General features: G+C 52.4%; 5 protein-coding genes across 5 annotated transcripts; 3 read left to right on the forward strand and 2 right to left on the reverse strand.

Annotated features, from left to right (window-relative positions):
* Positions 1-150: 150 nt before the first annotated feature.
* BJY04DRAFT_227611 (putative C6 transcription factor) lies at positions 151-2,809 on the reverse strand (the record flags this gene model as incomplete). Its single annotated transcript, XM_073718667.1, has 6 exons — positions 151-886; positions 946-1,196; positions 1,262-1,696; positions 1,747-2,563; positions 2,613-2,731; positions 2,774-2,809. The coding sequence occupies 6 exons, from the start codon at positions 2,807-2,809 to the stop codon at positions 424-426; spliced, it is 2,121 nt and encodes a 706-aa protein (XP_073571640.1). The 3' UTR covers positions 151-423.
* A 609-nt stretch (positions 2,810-3,418) lies between these two features.
* BJY04DRAFT_227614 (ABC transporter ATP-binding protein) lies at positions 3,419-7,974 on the forward strand (the record flags this gene model as incomplete). The annotated part of the gene is made up of 11 exons (XM_073718668.1): positions 3,419-3,541; positions 3,614-3,807; positions 3,854-4,510; positions 4,569-4,848; positions 4,896-5,042; positions 5,095-5,860; positions 5,915-6,084; positions 6,144-6,673; positions 6,750-6,865; positions 6,918-7,108; positions 7,175-7,974. 11 exons carry the CDS (start codon positions 3,419-3,421, stop codon positions 7,895-7,897), a joined length of 3,897 nt encoding a protein of 1,298 aa, XP_073571641.1. The 3' UTR covers positions 7,898-7,974.
* A 1,142-nt stretch (positions 7,975-9,116) lies between these two features.
* BJY04DRAFT_227616 (lytic polysaccharide monooxygenase auxiliary activity family 9 protein) lies at positions 9,117-10,326 on the forward strand (the record flags this gene model as incomplete). Its single annotated transcript, XM_073718669.1, has 2 exons — positions 9,117-9,901; positions 10,268-10,326. The coding sequence occupies exons 1-2, from the start codon at positions 9,121-9,123 to the stop codon at positions 10,324-10,326; spliced, it is 840 nt and encodes a 279-aa protein (XP_073571642.1). The 5' UTR covers positions 9,117-9,120.
* A 316-nt stretch (positions 10,327-10,642) lies between these two features.
* On the forward strand, positions 10,643-12,332 carry BJY04DRAFT_217898 (FAD-binding oxidoreductase; the record flags this gene model as incomplete). Its single annotated transcript, XM_073716170.1, has 3 exons — positions 10,643-10,756; positions 10,802-11,733; positions 11,780-12,332. 3 exons carry the CDS (start codon positions 10,643-10,645, stop codon positions 12,330-12,332), a joined length of 1,599 nt encoding a protein of 532 aa, XP_073571643.1.
* A 237-nt stretch (positions 12,333-12,569) lies between these two features.
* Positions 12,570-17,709, reverse strand: BJY04DRAFT_227620 (uncharacterized protein; the record flags this gene model as incomplete). Its single annotated transcript, XM_073718670.1, has 4 exons — positions 17,138-17,709; positions 14,566-17,085; positions 13,163-14,519; positions 12,570-13,114 (listed from the first exon to the last, which is right to left on the reverse strand). The coding sequence occupies exons 1-4, from the start codon at positions 17,513-17,515 to the stop codon at positions 12,570-12,572; spliced, it is 4,800 nt and encodes a 1,599-aa protein (XP_073571644.1). The 5' UTR covers positions 17,516-17,709.
* Positions 17,710-18,570: the final 861 nt, after the last annotated feature.

The raw sequence follows: 18,570 nt of genomic DNA on the forward strand, positions 1-18,570 counted from the left end.
GCTCGGCCCGGCTGACGACTTCACGGCCCTAGTGACGCGTCTTTCTGAACAAGACTGTCTGCAGAATCTTATCTGAGCTTAGCGTTGCTCTAAATAGTAGCGTTATATTTCTCAACCGACGTGTGTTGAGCTTCTCACTCTAGTGGCGTGTTGCGATGAGGTGAAACGGTTCATGAATCGCTGCGAAGAATGCGAGACAAATGGTGGAACAGTGATCTTATCTTATGGGTCCGGAATGTGTTGCTCTCGAGGCATAGCTCTGCAGGAGATGTTGCGCGCGGCAGAGTCTATCGGTTGTTCATGATAGCTCAATCAGGAAATGGCCTCGGTATCCGGGGACATACCATCCGGGACAGTACCACACTTGTCAAGCCAGAAAAATGGCTCAAATCCGATTGCCAGCACCATATTCATCCTTCTGTGCTATATATCCTCGAGCATACGCATGATATTCTGATTCTTGTGAAACCAGTCCCAGAGCTGCGCCCCGGAAAGATCCATATCCAAATCCAAGTCGTCGAACGGGTTTGTATTCTGCAACAGCGAAGGCACCACCATCGCATCCGTAAATCCCATCTTGCCCGGGTGTCCAGACGTGAAATCGGAACTCGACATTTGGGCCACTCCAGAATTAAATGGACCATAGCCAGAGCCGATCTCGGTCGTCGCCCCACGCGATTTGACCTCGATATACTTGGCTGCGACATCGTGAAGCGCTTTGAAGAGTCGGCGTTGTCGGTCACATGTGTTCTGAATGCGAGAGTAAGATGCTGCATTGAGCGTTTCGACGAAGCTCCTCATATACTCAAGGTCCGAACCGTCCGAGGTCTCGATGATGTGGCAGAAGAGGATAATGAACGGGGTGAATGGGGAATTGGTAATGGTCCTGCAGATGTCGCGTTAAAAAAGACTGTCATGGAGGGTTTGGTCTGGGGTGTTACAAACCAGTTGATGTATGCTTCAAGGAAGACCGTTCTCCCTTGCGCCTTATCAATTACGTCAATACAACGATCATGTTCTTGGAGGGTTTCTCGGGCGGTGTCGATGCATTCCTGGCAAAAGGTGGAGGGCTTCTCCGATGGGATGCTTCGGTATATGAGTGTCAGCATGGAAAGGCCAATGACACGGTCGGAACGTCTTGCGATCTCGTGGAAGTCTAGTCCTAGCAAAAGTCCTTTATCCGACTGGTAACGATCCTATGACACGCCGTCAGCGCACATCGGCATTATGACAGGTACTTCGAGTAAGAGGAAAATCTCACGTGTATCTCCTGCGCGTGGTGCATAGCTATTTTTAACTCGTCTGCAAGTTCACTGGCGCGAGAAGTCCGAATATGTGGAGGTTGCATAAGTGCCCCAGGGCTATAGATCTCATCGTATATCCGACCTTGTATACTCGCTATCGTAATCCAACCAGGAGCCAACTCGGCCAGGAAATTGCTGCCCGGGCGATCAGGCGCAGGACGGGAAAGGGTGATGTCTTGGTCTCGAAAGGTGGAGGCGCGGCCTAGTCGGAGGGAGAGCATTTTCTCGGTCATGTAGATCGTCCAGAACATGTCACGTTTCTGCGCCTTTGCTTCTGGTCCCTCGGTCCCGATAGCGTTATGTTGCAAGCCAAGAGCTTGTACGATCTGTGAAGCTGAGCTTATGAAGTTCCAGGCGGCTGATGGCTTGCTCTTCTGAAGGCAGTACAATGACTAGAAATCATTGTTAGCAGTAAGCTTGAGCACACTGGACAACTACGTACCGCCATCCCCATTGCATACGCGTGGTCCATGTTTGTTGGCTGGTGGAAGCGAAGGTTGGCCAGCACCATCTGCAGATTCCCTTCGCATATGAGGGTCTGGGCGTTGTAAACCCGCCTGACTTCCATGTCTGGGGCAGCCTTGGCGCACTCGCAGAACAGCCAGAATAATCCACAGTGGACGATCACTAGATCTGCCTCACTGACTGGGCCTGGTGATGCGACTTTGAAGAAGTAGTCATTGAACTGGGAGGGCGTGATATACGACCCCAGCCACAACATAGCGACCTGTGGGCATTCCTTCGCCATACGAAAGCACCTAAAGACCGTTTCCATAGGCGGAAGGGGAAGGTCACGAATTGTCGAGCTAGGTGGCATAGGTTTGGCTAGAGGGTATAAATTGTCAAGCGCATCAGCTTGTTGTTTCCCAGAATACACGGCAGAGCCGAGCGCATCAAGAACAGACTTCATTTCATGAGCGACATGAGCATCAGTTGTGTTGTCGATGGCATTTTGCAGAAACCGGCTTGCGAAGACTGCGTGGGCAAACAGCGACGACTCGCCCTCGTACTCTCCCTGAGAGGATGTGTGAACCACACCATGAATGGGCTCGCTGCTGGGGCCATCGACCAGGACGTCTTGGCTATTCGGAGTAGATCCGAGTGAGGAATTGGATGGCGTCAGACCGAATGAGGGAGAGTTGACAGGTTTCGCCAGCTCACGGGGCTTCGAGGCTGCATTCCTGGGCCCGTGATCGAGCTGGCTCAAAGCCTGAGTGAGGCCGTCAAGTTTTTTCGAGATTTCATCCAATTTGGAGTCACTTGATTAATGTCAGCATGACCTCTCACATAAGCTTCTACAGGCCGTACTATGTTGTCGAGACCATCACCCTCTGGCGTCTCTCTCTCGGCTTTGGTGCGGGGGCATACGAGCATTGCGCCTTCGCTTTGACGCAGTGAGAGCACGGACAGCCGCGGTCGCATTTCACCTAGACTCGATATTAGGTATCAAGACGCCTGGAGGTCCTCACAAGAGGGTGTATTTCCTCACCTTCCGTTGACGGCATCGATTACACTGTTTCGCACCGTCAGCCATGTCATCCAAGAAGAACATATTCGTCAAAAAACTCACAGCTAGTCTCTCAAAAGGCGCAGAGCTCAGCTCTTCCAGCGATAGATCCTGGTCTTCGTCCATAAGGATGGAATTGACGCGTCTGATCGATGATGGAAGGTTGTGAGATGGCGGACGACGGAGCCTCCGAGATGCGCTTCTGCCGGGATCAAGGCTTGGCGCGGTCCTCGGGGCCTCGGAGCCTCCGTCCTCCGCCGCTTCACCCCTAGTGAACTACATCGAGCATGATCTTCCACCTCACCTGCAGCCATCGAGGCTGTACCGAATAAGCTTAGCTAAAATCTTTATTCCAAGCTCGTCTCAATGATGTATACGAATACGTTCTCTTGTAGCCTAAACCCTTGATCCGGTTCTTCTCCTTTTCCATTGAAATATCTTCTCATATATATATTCCTCCACCCCGAGTAGCATCTTCTTCCCCGTCTATTTCTCAACATTCCTTTGCCCATATATCCTATATTCCCATTTGTCCTTCTACATCCAACATACCCCAGGTGCTTCCCTTTGTTCTCACTTTCATTTCTATTAGCGGCCCGATCGAATCATGGCAACATCGCTGGACCCCCCCGAAAAATATGCCGAAGGAGCCGACGATGCTCAGATCCTAATCAAGTCCGAGAAAGAAGACGACGAGTCGCCCGAGAAGAAAGGATCCAATGGGTTTCTCGTACGTTCCCTTGAGCCTGACGCGTACTCACCGAAGACGAATTGCTGATACCAGGGTTGATCCAACATACAGCGAGTCTTCACCTACGGTGACACCAAACTATACGCCATTGAATGCGTCGCAATAATAGCAGCCGTCGCCTCCGGTGTCGCTCTCGCACTTGTCAATCTAGTCATCGGAAACTTCTTGACGCTGCTCAGCGACTTCAGCTTCTCGGACCCAGATTCAATACCAGACAATTTCATGTCAGCCGTGAGCACTTCAGCGTACGAACACTCATCCCAGCATCTGAGCCATACTAACCCCATCAAGTCTGTACTTCGTTTACATCGGCATCGCCCGCCTCGTCGCAACATACCTCTATGCCTCCCTCCTCACCTACGTCGCATACCACCTAACCCGCAACGTACGCCAAAGCTATCTCCGTGCAGCCCTGAGTCAAGAAATCGCGTTCTACGACAAGGGGGGTTCGGGTTCAATCTCGCAACAGGCAACGACAAACGGCAAACTAATCCAATCTGGCATCGCAGAGAAGCTGGGAATCGTCGTTCAAGCAATCTCTACATTCGTGGCGGCTTTTGTCATCGCCTTTGTGGTTCAGTGGAAACTGACATTGATTCTTATCTTCATTGTTCCCTTGCTCCTGGTTGTCCTCGGTGGTGCGGGTGGGATTGATGCAGGTATTGAAGCGAAAATTCTGCAGGTCTACGCGCAGGCTGGTAGCTATGCGGAGAATATCCTTGGTGGAGTCCGGACACTGCATGCTTTTGGCTTGAGGGATAGAGTTATCGCGAGATATGACTCGTACCTCAATGATGCGTACAGCAAGGGGATGAAGAAGAATAAGCTGTATGGTGTGGTCTTTGGCGGACAGTATTTTGTTGTGTATGCGGGGATGGGGTTGGCGTTTTGGCAGGGGATTGCAATGCTCGATCGGGGGGAGATTCAGGATCTAGGGACCGTTTTTACGTGAGTGCCTGTTCCAGAGCTCTTTAGATTGCCTAAGTCAGTGCTGATTGAGATATAGTGTTCTATTCTCCGTTATCCTGGCGGCGAATACTGTCATGCAGATTGTGCCGCATATGAGTGCTTTTAGTCGTGCGGCGACGGCAGCTTCGGAGTTATTTACGCTCATTGACAGACAGTCTGAGATTGATCCGTTCGACGAGTCGCGAGAGAGACCCGGCGAAACTGCCGGTGTGCTTGATCTACAGGGTGTCAGCTTCAGTTACCCTACACGCCCCGATGCTGTTGTACTCGAGGAATTTACATTGAATATACCGGCAGGCAAAGTCACTGCATTGGTGGTAAGTAATCTCCAATTCTCTGTCGACAATCTGACTGAACTGGATAGGGACCATCAGGCTCTGGAAAAAGCACAATCATCGGCCTGCTCGAGCGCTGGTACAATCCAACATCCGGTACAATCTCCCTCGACGGCAAAGACATTAGTAAACTCAATCTTCAATGGCTGCGCACAAACATACGTCTAGTGCAACAGGTACAAAACCTCAACCCCCCAGATCGCCGTTAGCCAGATCTAACAACCCCAGGAACCCACCCTCTTCAACGGCACCGTGTTCGAAAACATCGCAAACGGCCTAGTCGGCACAGTCCACGAATCCTCCCCGGTTCCCAAACAACAATCCCTTGTCGAAGAAGCAGCCAAACTCGCCTTCGCGCACGACTTCATCACCGCCCTCCCAGACGGATACAAAACACGCATAGGCGAACGGGGCTCTCTCCTTTCCGGCGGTCAGAAGCAACGAATTGCCATCGCGCGCAGTATCATTTCCGATCCCAAGATTCTCCTCCTGGATGAAGCGACTAGTGCACTCGATCCACATGCCGAGGGGATTGTGCAGAAGGCGCTGGATAGCGCGAGTCGGAATCGTACGACGGTTGTTATTGCGCATAAGCTTGCGACGGTACGGAGTGCGGATAATATTGTGGTTATGAAAGAAGGGAAGATTGTGGAGATGGGAGGGCATGAGGAGTTAGTGGGGATGGAGGGCGTTTATGCTTCTCTTGTTAAAGCGCAGGATTTGGCGCCTGCTATTGTCGATGGGAATGAGAGGTCTGATGAAATAAATGATGTGGATGTTATTCCCGAGCGGCAAGATCGTGATATCGACCGTGCTCAGTCTCTCGCGAGGGTGCACACAGCCGAGGCGAAACAAGCAGCCTCGCTCAAAGACCGCGAAGACCATGACTTGTACGCGAAGTCAGGCGTTATTCGCAATATTTGGAAGCTCCTTAGAGTTACACCCGAGATTTGGACTTGGTTTGGTATCACGTTAGTGACATGTACTGCCGGAGGTGAGAGCTCAGTTCGTCTTCAAGTATTTGCAGCTAACTAGATATCTCCCCCAGCCGCCGTCAACCCCGGTCAAGCGCTGCTTCTCGGCGAGATTATGAGCGTTTTCACTTCCGACGACTTTGTCGCACGTGGCAACTTTATTGCGCTGATGTTCTTCGTCATGTCACTCGGGATCCTCGTGATCTACTTTGTTATGGGGTGGTGCACCAACACCATTGCACAGGTGAGACGGATTCCCAGTCTCCTCAACTTCTTCAACCAACTACTAACAACTGCTTGCAGAGGTTGAACCGCAAGATGCGCCACTCCCTCCTAACCTCCCTCCTCCACCAAGACCTACAATTCTTCGACCGCCCCGAAAACACCATCGGGGCTGTAACCTCCCACCTAGACAGCTACCCGCAGGCAATCCTCGAACTGATGGGCTTCACCGTCTCTATAGTCCTAATGTCCGCAATCAACATCGTCGCCTCGAGTATCCTTGCTATCGCCATATCCTGGAAACTCGGTCTTGTGGGCGTCTTCGCTGGGCTCCCTCCGATCCTAGTAGCCGGATACGCAAGGGTGAGGCTGGAAGCGAAGATGGATGATGAGATTGGAAAACGGCTGGCTGCTAGTGCGTCTGTTGCGTCGGAGAGTGTACTTGCGATACGGACTGTGGCGAGTCTAGCGATTGAGGAGAGGGTGCTGGGTCGGTATGTGGGGGAGTTGGATAGTGCGATCAGGGGAGCGAGTGGACGGATGTTTGTGATGATGGGTTGGTTTTCGATCACACAGAGTGTGGAGTATTTTGTGTTGGCTTTGGGGTTTTGGTATGTTCACTCTCTACCTATCATTGTTTGGAAATGTTTGTATGGCAGGAGCCGGGCTAACTGGTGTACTGTATAGGTGGGGATCGAAACTCATCAATGACGGCGAGATCACACTGTATCAGTTCATCGTCTCATTTATGGGCGTCTACTTCTCAGGCCAAGCTACGGCGTTGGCGTTCAGTTTTGCTGGGAGTAAGTCGCCGTCGACTCTCTAGCCCTAACTCACTTTGCTGACATTTCACAGGCTTTACAAAAGCGAACCAAGCTGCAAACTACTACTTCTGGCTCGAAGGCCTTCGCGGAACAATCAGCGAGACGGACGAAAACCGCGACAAAGGCCCCGAAGACGGATGCACCAGCTACGGCTTCAACGACGTCCACTTTTCATACCCTCTGGCACCAGACACGCGTGTCCTGAAGGGCATCTCGTTATCTGTATGTACCCATCCCACTCACTCACTCCCTCCTCGAACCCCAATGTCTAACAGAGGATTTACCCAGATCCAACCCGGAACATTCATCGCCCTCGTCGGGGCCTCCGGCTGCGGAAAATCCACCATGATCTCCCTCATGGAACGCTTCTACGACCCCTCCAGCGGAAGCATCACACTCAACGCCTCAACCCCACTCAAGGCTATTAATCCAACCCTCTACCGCAGACACATCGCGCTGGTGCAACAAGAACCAACCCTCTTCCCGGGAACGATACGAGAGAATATCAGTCTGGGCATTCCTGAACTCCATCCAGGTGAAATCGCATCGGAGAGTGACATCGAAGAAGCGTGTCGCGCCGCAAACGCATGGACATTTATCTCGTCTCTCCCCAACGGACTGGATACGGAGTGTGGCACGTCAGGGAGTCAGTTGTCTGGTGGGCAGCGGCAGCGGATAGCTATTGCTCGCGCTCTTATTCGGAGGCCTGGGGTGATTTTGTTAGATGAGGCGACTAGTGCGCTTGATACGGAGAGTGAGAGGTTGGTCCAGGGGGCGTTGATGGAGGCTGCGGGGGTGAAGAGAGAAGATCATGAGGAGCGTGATGAAAGAGCGAAGGGAAGAATTACGGTTGCGGTTGCGCATAGATTGTCGACTGTTCGTGATGCAGAGTGCATTTTCGTTTTTGAGCAGGGAAGGATTGTGGAGGTGGGCAGTCATGGGGAATTGCTTGGTAGGGGTGGGGTTTATGCGAGGATGTGTGAGGCGCAGAGGTTGGATGCGGTGGTTTGATTGTGCTCTGTAAAGGCGGCTGTGAGGCCATAGTAGGGGCTCTCTGCTATTAAACTAGACAGGGACGGTGATTAGGTACCTTTCTTGATTTGTATTATAACTAGTAGTACACGATTGCATCTAGAGACAGTTAGATCCTATTCGACTGATCCAACAGAGCCCAGCATGTATGACTACAATGTATTTGCCGTCGACATCAAAGCCTGACGTAGGGCGCCTGTCAAGCTTGCTCCATGAAAGCCACAACAACGGCCACGACGCACGATCGTCAGGGCAGCGCTTACCTGTGACGCGGGGATATTGAACCTGAAACGCCAAGGCTCTGAAGCTAGCGATTGTCTTGCTCAAGCCCTAATTTCTGACTCGTTAAGCGGTTACAGTTACACTGAGAAATCCATTCATAGCACTTAAACCTACTGCCCTGCTTGAGACCAGGACATTCTCGACCTGACAGCTATACAAGACCTGAGCAAACCTCGGATCCAACATGTATGTTTGTTTGATAGCTTGAGGACTCGCGATTATATTCAGCAACCCCGCCGTATCAGCCGCGTTTCAGATTGAGTGGCAGCGCGGCAACGAAAGAGAGATGCACAGGTAGCTGGCGACATGAGTTGGCTTGGACGCAGTTAACAGGACGGTTCTTGACTTATTCATCGCTTTGCAAGAATGCTCAGAGTGGAAGAAACCATGCAAGTTGCTTATGCGCCTTCATAAACCAAGACGGTTACAATTATTCCGCGAAGGCGTTGAAGTACCCCGTAGCTAGCTGGCTGACAGATGGAGCACTGTTTCATGTTTGTTAACACGGACCGATCACGGGCCTTGTTCCTTCAATCACTCTGCAGTGTTGATGAAGCGGAGTATCCCCAAGACAACCCCTGCTCCATCTTGATTAAGGTGTGGTGGCGCTTGGACAGGAGCCGAGTCCCTGACCCTATCGATGATCACAATCTTTCTGCAGCTGTCTATTAGCACGGCGGCCTGGAATAAGGCGGGCGCAATCAATTTGCAACGGGTTATGAGTTTCAGTCCCCTTGACTAATGAGTGCATTCTTCCGAGACCAAGGTCTTGTCCGTGGATATAAGTTCAAGCTGCTCTCCCTGGCAAACAGCACTCTAAACTACACACAACCATATTCAATTCTGCATTCCAGAGCTGGTCTCATTCTTTTCCATCATCCACCTTCTTTTATCCGGTCCTTTCCAATACACTCATTACAATGCGCTGGACTCGTTCTCCCGCCGTGGCATTCATTGCCCTTCTCCCTTCCGTCTCCGCCCACTGGAACTTCGCCTCGCTAGTCGTCAACGGTGAAGTCACCGAAGAATACGAGTACGTCCGCCGCACAAAGAACAGCAACAGCCCCGTTGAAGACGTTACCTCCGACGACATCATCTGCAACGTCGGCGGCATCGACGACGACGTCCTAGCCGAAACCAAGACCTACACCGTGGCGCCCGGCGACGAAGTTGGGTTCGTGATCCGCGATGTCTTCGGACACCCCGGCCCCCAGCAGGTCTACCTCAGCAAAGCACCTGGACTCGCATCAGAGTACAAAGGCGACGGAGACTGGTTCAAGGTGTACTCGCTCACGACCTCAAACTTGACCTCTGACCCGATTACCTGGGCGCCGTTTGAGGATAACGTTGGCATTAACAACTTCACGTTTACTCTCCCTGAGGATCTCCCGGCGGGACAGTACCTCATGCGTGCTGAGGGGCTTGGCCTGCACAGCGCGGGTTCGTTCGGTGGCGCGCAGTTCTACATCGGCTGTGCGCAGATCGAAGTCACTGGTAACGGCGCTGGTACTCCTGGTCCGCTTGTGCAATTCCCTGGTGCGTATGATGGATATGAGCCCGGTCTGCTTTTGAGTCTGTACTGGCCGCCTCTGCGCAACTATACCGTCCCTGGACCTGCGGTTTGGCCTAACGACTGTGAAGACCACACCCCTAACTTCGTTGGAGCTGGGAGTGATGGTGATTGCACCCCGCTCGAGGAGGGTGCTGAGGGGGATGCGGCTTCTGCTGCTCCTATTGCTACCTCCAGCGCCACTTCCGTTGCTACTTCTAGCGCTACCTCAAGTATTACCTCAAGTGCCACTTCTGTTGCCACTTCTGTTGCTACTCCCAGTGCTACTTCCAGTGTTGTTACTAGTGCGACTCCTAGTGCGACTCCCCGTCCTCGCCGGAAGAAGGGAAAGACTTCCAAGTGCCGTGCTTGAGTTCTGGGTGAAATCGGCGTGTGCGAGCATCAGAAATCCGAAGCTGTATCTGTATGTGGCTGGTTGGGAAAACTATGTTGATTGTCACGGCTGGTCGTGTCTTTCCGTTCTTTGATGATGGGGCACTTTCTTCTTGTATATTTAGTCTTCAAATATACCCCTCGTCATGGCCACCGCACTCTCATAACCAGAGGAACCTTTTGAATAGTCCATATGGGTAACCTTTTCGTCGGCCTGCCATGGTGCCTGGCCTCTGTTCAAAGATTACTGCAGAATTTCCCGGAGATAAGACTAGCAGCCGCGGTGTACGGAGATATGAGAGCCCCCGGAGATCCTAGTCGCCTTGTAGGGCAAGAAGGGTGGTCAGCTGGAGCCTGTAGGTACCCATCGTTCTTTCCTCAACATGCATCAAAATCTCGTCAGGCTTTCCCTCCGGGGTCCTTCAAAGTTGCTCTGCCTCCTCACGTTCATCCGAAATAACTCTCGCCCTCTTTTTGGCTCTTATTTTTGCAACTCCATGATGCTCCCTCGATACATCACAGCCGTGGTCACTAAGCTCCTTGCATGGGGTCTGACAGCGCGCGCGCCTATTGCCTCCGCACAGGTGGCACCCTTCATTTCTGGCTTCCCTGGGGTATTTCACCTTGCTCCCTCAGGCCTATTCTGCTAACGACGAAAGTGCGATGCTATCATTACAGCTGGCCTCGGCCATCGACTCGTCTTTGCGACAGACCTCGAATACACCGTTCGCACTGAAACCTACTGGGCTCAGAATTCTCGTCTGCGGCCGTTTTGCTTCTTTCTCCCCCACAATACCGAAGAGGTCGCCGCTGGCTTGGTTGCGCTCTTGTACAATGTGGGCAACTACACCAAAGGTGCTGGCAACTGGCACATTGCAGTGCGCTCGGCGGGCCACAACATGGGTCATTCGAACAATATCGAATACGGTGTGACTATCGACCTCTTCTACCTCAGAGACACCTCCTATGACCCAGCCACCAACCTTGCTATGATAGGCCCCGGCAACCGCTGGCAGGATGTCTATCCGATTCTCTTCAAGCACGGTGTCTTGGTGGCTGGCGGTCGTGATGGAAGTGTTGGAGTCGGGGGTTATCTCATCGGCGGCGGCTCGTCTTACCATCAGGCGGAATATGGCTTTGGTTGTGATACAGTCAAGAACTTTGAAGTCGTTCTTGTCAATGGCACCATCGTCAACGCCAACGAGACTCACCATAGGGGTCTCTGGCAAGCTTTGCGGGGAGGCGGCAGCAATTTCGGCATCGTCACGCGCTTCGACATGGAGGCTATACCGAATAAGAAACTGGCCTATGGGCAGAGATTTATTTTTGCCAATGCTTCCAGGCAGTTTGTGGATGCGACAGTCGACTTTGTCAACAATCAGGAGGTCTACAAGGACACTGCCCTGATCGCGACCGTTGCCCATGTCGCTGGCGAAGATCTCATCACAACAACTGAAGTCAACACCAACACCATCTTGAGCAGTCCTGCATTTGCACAATTCCGCACGTTGCCGCAAAAGGCTCCTTTCATCGAGTTCCCGGTGGAGCTCAAAGTGATTGCCCCCCTTGGGCAGCTCCCCCCTGGCAGCTGGTAAGCCTCGATAGAACACTGGCATAGGTGCATGCTGATATATCAGGGCGTTTATAAACACCATCACCTTCCTAAACAACAGAGACATGCTCAACTTCGCCATCGAAGCGCATCGAAAAGCCACCGAGGATCTGGAAGTGGAGATCGGGGTAGGAGGGTTTGTCAGTACTCTCATCTTCCAGCCAGTGCCGGCATATTTTGCCAACCTCAGCGAACAAAGAGGAGGAAACATGTTCTCAGATCTCTTCCGACTGGGTAATGGCGTCATTTGCACGACGGAATTGATGGTTCAGTACGTTGGGGACAACGAGCTGAAGTACAAGATTGCTTCGAGACGATTTCATCAGTTGGAGGCCGCACTGATGAATTACGCCCTGGAGATCGGAGCATACCATCCTTATATCGACTTGAACTATGGAGATTCTGTGCAAGATCCCTTAGGCAGCTACCCCGTGGAGAACGTTCGTCATATCCGTAGAATTTCCAACCTGTATGATCCACAGAGGAAGTTCCAGGACCGCGTTTTTCCTGGCTTCAAGATCGACCGCGTCGTGGCAAACGGCTACCATGTGGATTATACCATGAAGGATGAGCTTTGATTTTTTGCGATGCCGTGCGGGCGTCTCGCGCGTCCGTGATCTCACATTGTTCAGAGGCCTGCTTTCATTTGTTCTTCAAACCTGAGAGATACTCGACATACTTAGCAGATAAGTCTCGGGGAATAGTCGCGTATATGTGCTAGTCAAATGTATCTATTAGAGCCCGATCTGAAGTACGGTCCCGTAAATAAACAGTCATATATCGCTATCATCTTCCTATACATCATTTCGGCCAAGTTACACATCCTTGCATTTCCCACCCCCAAATATAATCCCCTCGACAACACTCTTCTCCCCACTCTTCTGCACAAGATTCCTGAACACACCTCCTTCAATCCCCATCAACTCCCTCGGCGCCCCCCACTCCACCACCCTACCTTCATCCAGAACAAGAATCCTATCAAAGTCCGCAATCGTACTCAATCGATGCGCAATAACCAGCAAGCTCGAATTCTCCCGCCCAAACTCACTCCGAATCGAACTCTGGATCAGCGCATCGGTAGCCGTGTCAACCGCCGACGTCGCCTCATCAAGAATCAGAATCGGTGGATGTCGAAGAAGAGCACGCGCTAGAGAGAGGAGTTGCCGCTGGCCATGCGAGAGATTCGTCCCAGCCGGTGAAATTGCCGTTGAGAGCGTGATGGTGGGTGTAGACGAGTGATTGATGGGTTTAGGTGGCGGGATGTGGAAGGGGAGATTCAGATTCGAGGGTTGCCTTGATGATGAGGGGGATGCGAGCGTGCTGCTGCCGCTCATCTCCTCGTCTCTTTCTCCCTCCCTTCCTCCCGTCGGTGATATACAACCAGGGGAAGCGAGTGTTGATGTCTCACTCCCACCCCGAGTTCCATTCACAGAATCCAAAGAAGAAGAAGAAGGAACGAGATGCACGCGCCGCAGCGCGTGGTACAGCTCCTCCTCACTAAACTCCCCAAACGGATCCAGATTACTCCTCACCGTCCCCGAGAACAACACCGGATCCTGCGGGATGATCGCCAGCCGGCCCCTCAACTCGGTCAAATCCAAGACCGAGATATCGATTCCATCAATCAGGATCCTTCCCGTTTGCGCCTCCAGGAATCTGAACAGCGCCAGCGTAAGCGATGACTTCCCTGCACCTGTGCGCCCCACGACGCCGACACGGGTGTTGTTCTCTATCTTGAAGGAGACATTTTTCAGAACAGGCGGGAGGTCAGTGTCGTAGGCTACAGTAAGATCTTCAACCTCGATAGACCCCCGCGCTGGCCAGGATGGGGGCGGTTTATACCCCTCTTTCGACTCCGTTTCGATATTCGTGTATTCGAGAATCCGCTCTGTGGCGTTCATGTCGATTTCGACGTTCGCGTAGAACCGCAGCCCCATCGCGACGGCGTAGTTATATTGCAGGGCGAAACTCATTGCGAAGCCGGCTAGTGCCGCTGAGATCCCGGGCATGGATACGACGAGTCCCGCGGTGAGGAGGGAGAATAGGGCGCCGACGAGAGCCATCCAGAAGCCGAGCCAGCGGTTGAAGAGCCAGAGGTACCAGGATGCTGTTGCGTGGCGGGTGATGAGCTTGTGCATTTCGGTGATGTAGAGAGTTGACTTCTGAAAAGCGCGGAGGGTGGACAGGCCAGAGAGGGAGGTGGAGAATTTCTCGAGGTAGGGAGATTTAGAGAGGGATTCGAGGCGTTTGAGTTCGCGGACGCCGGAGAGGTAGTCGCTGCAGAGGCGAGCGCAGAGGGTTAGGAGGGCGAGGGCGAGGAGGAGGAGGAGTGGGGAGACCGAGACGCCGGCGACGAGGATGCCGGCTAGTTCGAGGATTTTGTAGACTAGGTGGCCGATGTCGTAGCCGAGGCGCCAGTCTAGGAGGTAGATGTCTGAGGTGAATCTGTTGAGGATGCGGCCGAGGGGGACGGTGTCGAGCCAGCGGAGGGGCGCGCGGAGGATTGTGGAGAGGAGGTCGGTGAAGAGGCGGCGGGAGGAGTGGATGAAGGCGAGGGCTAGGGCGAGGCAGCGGAGGGTGCCGAGGAGGCAGGCGAGGGCGGAAATGGCAATGTAGATTGTGAGGTAGTAGGTTAGGTCGTGGTGAGTATTTTGAGTTGTATTAATGGTGGAGAGGGAGATGGCTTGGTGAGTTATTGCGGTTGGGTGCGTAGGGTGGTGATGGTTGTTTTGAGAGGATGAAGTCCAGACGCTTACCCACCAGGACTGGGATTGTTAGCTTCGATATAGCATGGCAAGATGGGAGACTTACTCGTCCGACAAGAAGGGCCATGAAAGCTGCGTAGCATAGGAACGCCAGAATCCACCATCCCAATCCATTGCCCTTATTCAGGTACGTGGTGTATACCTTCAACGATATCGACCCTGTCTCGCGCTCCTCCTCCTGCATAAACTTCTTGATCGTTTTCATGCTGAAGACTGATGAACGCCGCCCAGCACTCGCTGCAGACGAACGTTTCCGTTTCGGAAGTTCCTGGGTGACTACCGGCTGCTCGTCACGGTTTACCTCTGCCGGTCCTTGTATCTCGCTCAGCCCCCCTGAGGCTTGCAACTCTTCCACAGTCCCAGCATGGCTGACACCACCATCTTCTAACAAAACGCAGTAGTCTGTCCGTGGAAGACATAGCCCAACATGATGCGTAACCAATATCCTCGTGCGGCCTTGTCCAAGTTTCCCAGTCAACGCGTGCTCGTAAGCATGCCTTCCCGTCTCAGCATCAAGAGCACTGAAAATATCATCTAAAATCAGTATTCCAGCCCTGGAGTATAGCGCTCGTGCAAACGACACCCGCCATCTCTGCCCTCCGCTCAGATTGATTCCATTGGCGCCGATATCTGTTAGGTCGCCATCCGGTAGAATCGTCATATCTTTCTCGAGGCCGGACGCGAAAAGAGTCTCTCTGTACCGGGTGCGGTCGTACGGCAGCCCAAAGAGGATGTTTTCCTTTATTGACGCATTCTCCATCCATGGATTCTGCGCTACATACGCGATCGCCGTGTCAAGAATCCAGTTTCCGCGGTGTGCGAGGTGGTCGAAACGCTGTGAGGCCGGGAGGGAGCGGGGGACTTTGATTGATCCCTGGAGGACATCGCATTCACCGAGGATAGATGCGAGGAGGAGACTCTTCCCGGAGCCTGTTTTTCCAACGATAACGCTGAGGCCCTTTGGTGGGAATTTCAGGTTGAGATTTGTGAGGGTGAAACTATCTGATTCCCAGGGATTGAGGTTGTCTTGTTCGTTTTCATCGGATGGCCAGGCGACTGTCGCGTCGGAGAAGGTTATGCAGTCGACGTCTGCAAAGTTCGATACCTTTTCCGCAGAAGCTAGGTAGGTGTCGATACGGTCCGCGCTAACCTTTGCTTCCATTGCTTTTGAGATGAGGTCTGGGAGACCGGCTAGAGAGGATTCTAGTGAGCCGAAGATAGAGAGTGCAGTGAATGCTACCGAGGGTGACAGTTCGCCTCTTGTATACGCGTAGACTGTCAACGAGATAGCGGAGAGTAATAACGGCCCCATGATCCACACAGACACCATTCCCGTGGTGTATACGGATGTCTTCCACAGAAGACTCAGCTCTGCCTCTCGCTTCTCACTAATCCGATCCTCCCATTGCTGCTCCAGCGCGCCGAACTTGACCTGTCGGATTCCTTGAAGCACTTCAGTCACCGCGCTCGTCCGCTTGTCGCTCGCTTTCATGAGCTCTTCCTGAGCGAGAGCGTATCGTTTCGTCAGCCAGGAGTTGAACGGCGTCAATAGTACGGCACCTCCGATTCCAGCCAGCAGGCTCGGCCATCCAATAAGACGAGCAAGGAAAACAGTCGCAATAGCGAGTCGAATAACACACGACGGAATGAGGTAGCTGAACGTGACGAAATCTGCAATTCGTTTCGAGTCCACGGCCGCCAGGTTGATGATACTCTGCCGATTCCTCTCCTGCTCCTCTCCCTCCTCCTCATCTTCGCTCTCCCAATCATCCTCGTGCATAGTTTTTGATTTCACAGACTTCACATCCTTACACCGCATTGATTTTGCAAATACCAGCCCTGACAATCCCGCATATATCGGAACCCAGAGATCCGAGTATATTAGCCACCAAAGCCACGACTCGATACTCGACGACATCGCAAGGAGTACACCCAACGCGCCAACCCACACCCACGCAGCCGTGGAGTCCATCGAGAGAACCGAACGATCTTCTAGGACTTTCAGAATCTTATACATCGCAACCTGAGGCCCGAATCCGATGATGCAAACGACTAAACTGAGGAGCCCCTGCACGACTAGAGCGCGCCTATGTCGCATCACAAGCGCAACCCACAGTTTCCGGCCCGCTTGGAACTTCTCGAGTCGTGCGTGGACTGTTTCTGCCCGTGCTGTGTAGGGGAGTTTCGGTAGATCGTCGATTCCGAGACCCTTGTTCTTTGATGCGAACTTGAGGAGCGTGGTTGCCCAGCCGTATGTGAATCGGTTATAGGCCGTTGCGCTGTACTCCTGATCTACTACCTGTCCTTCGAAGTAGACGTTTGGGCGGCGGGGGATGAGGATGCTGAGGATGGCTCTGAGGCTGGCGATGGTGATTTGGGCTGCTAGCAGAGTTGAGAATGCTGCGTTGACGCGAATCTTGTACCCGGCGGTCCAGGAGATGGATAGTTGGGTGAGAGTCACAACGATGGACAGGATACTTTCCCAAAACATCTTGATGCCGTGGTTATACCGCTTCACGCTGGAGGGTTCGGTGAAGAGCGATATCGGTTGGAGAGAGAGAACCATCTATCTGCGTTAGCAACATCATTCCGATCTATCATGAAGATTAAATACTTACCCAACAGGCCACCAGCATCCAACTCGTCACAATAAACCTCCTCCCATCTCTACCTCCAGTAACAGAAACAACAACAGCCTGCGCCAACCCAACTCCAAACCCTACCACCGAAGCTCCAACAATCGCCCACCTTTGCCATCGTTGCGCATCCTGAAACTCCTTCAGAGTTTGCTCTGTCGCCTCGCCATCCTCATCTTCATACCGCAGGCCCTGTTGTTCTTCAATGGACGTGTCATCCTCAAGACGAATCGAGCCCGTCCGCTTCGTAACCCGACCAAAAACCTCCTGCAACGCCGAGAAACTACACGCCACAACAGCAAGTAGGCCCAAAACACCAACAAGTAGCATCCACGTTTCCGGTGATATTGTTTTCGCCATGGTGAATCGCTCAAGGTCAAGTATAGCCCCCCAAGGTCCTCATCAGGATCAGCGAAACAGAGCGAGTGAACGGACGCGGCGGGCGGAAAAAAGCTTAACGACACGGTCCTTCACTCCAAAAAACCTCACGAGAGAAGAAAAAGAAAGAAGGCAAAGAAAAAGCAAACATTCAAATCCCAATTGCCAGGTCGCACATTCCTCTCCTGACGATCCTGAAGGTGCCTACATTCCTCGTCCCTGATTTCTGGTCTCTGAAGATTCCTCTGCTGAGCGGGCCACGGGGTGGGCTGTGTATTGTAATTCTTGTGACCGGAGGTTTTTCCTGATAACGTTGTTGATTGGGTCTTGGCGCTGTTTGGCAGGGGTCGCTTAGAGCTTGGTCCAATGATTGAGCCTGGATGCTGGAAGCTAAGAGTATGTGCTGTAATGTACTGTAAAACGAAACGGGGCGGAAGGGATGGGTCTTGAAGAGAGCAGGGAAGAGGGAGGGATAAGTTGAGTTGAGAGGAAGGCGACGGCCACGAGAAATAGGAGTGACACTGTCAGCTGTGTAAGCTGTGCGAGCTGTGGCCTCACTTTATCTGTTTGTAACCGTTGAGTAACATGAAGCGGTTGGTTTGAGAACTGGAGATGGTGGAGTGGTTCATCCACGAGAGAGTAAACAGTCAGGAAAAAGGTCACGATGTTGTTCAGGTGGTCAATTGTGTAGCCTAGGAGGAGCAGAATCCTAAGTTTCATGAGTTTTTCTTGCTAGTGCAAGGATACTGCTAATTGAGAGGTTCATTCAGTATTGTTGTGCTGTGGCACAGGGAATGCCGCTATATATATCGCTGACTCTTCTCGTACTACAAGTGGAATCCCACACAATACACCATCATGGAATCGACGACAATGCGGTACAATGGAAAGGTACTTCTGATTAAGGCAATTGAAGTGTCCGAGCTCATAACATAGCATTCAATCCCGTAGATTCATTCTCCGTATAAATAAAATGCTACCTAGGTAGCAGCTGTTGACAGCCAAGGCCCAGACCTCGGCACGGCGGATGACGTAGC

This window comes from Aspergillus karnatakaensis (assembly GCF_047715665.1).
Source record: "Aspergillus karnatakaensis strain CBS 102800 unplaced genomic scaffold BJY04scaffold_22, whole genome shotgun sequence".
In the NCBI taxonomy this organism is placed as follows: domain Eukaryota; kingdom Fungi; phylum Ascomycota; class Eurotiomycetes; order Eurotiales; family Aspergillaceae; genus Aspergillus; species Aspergillus karnatakaensis.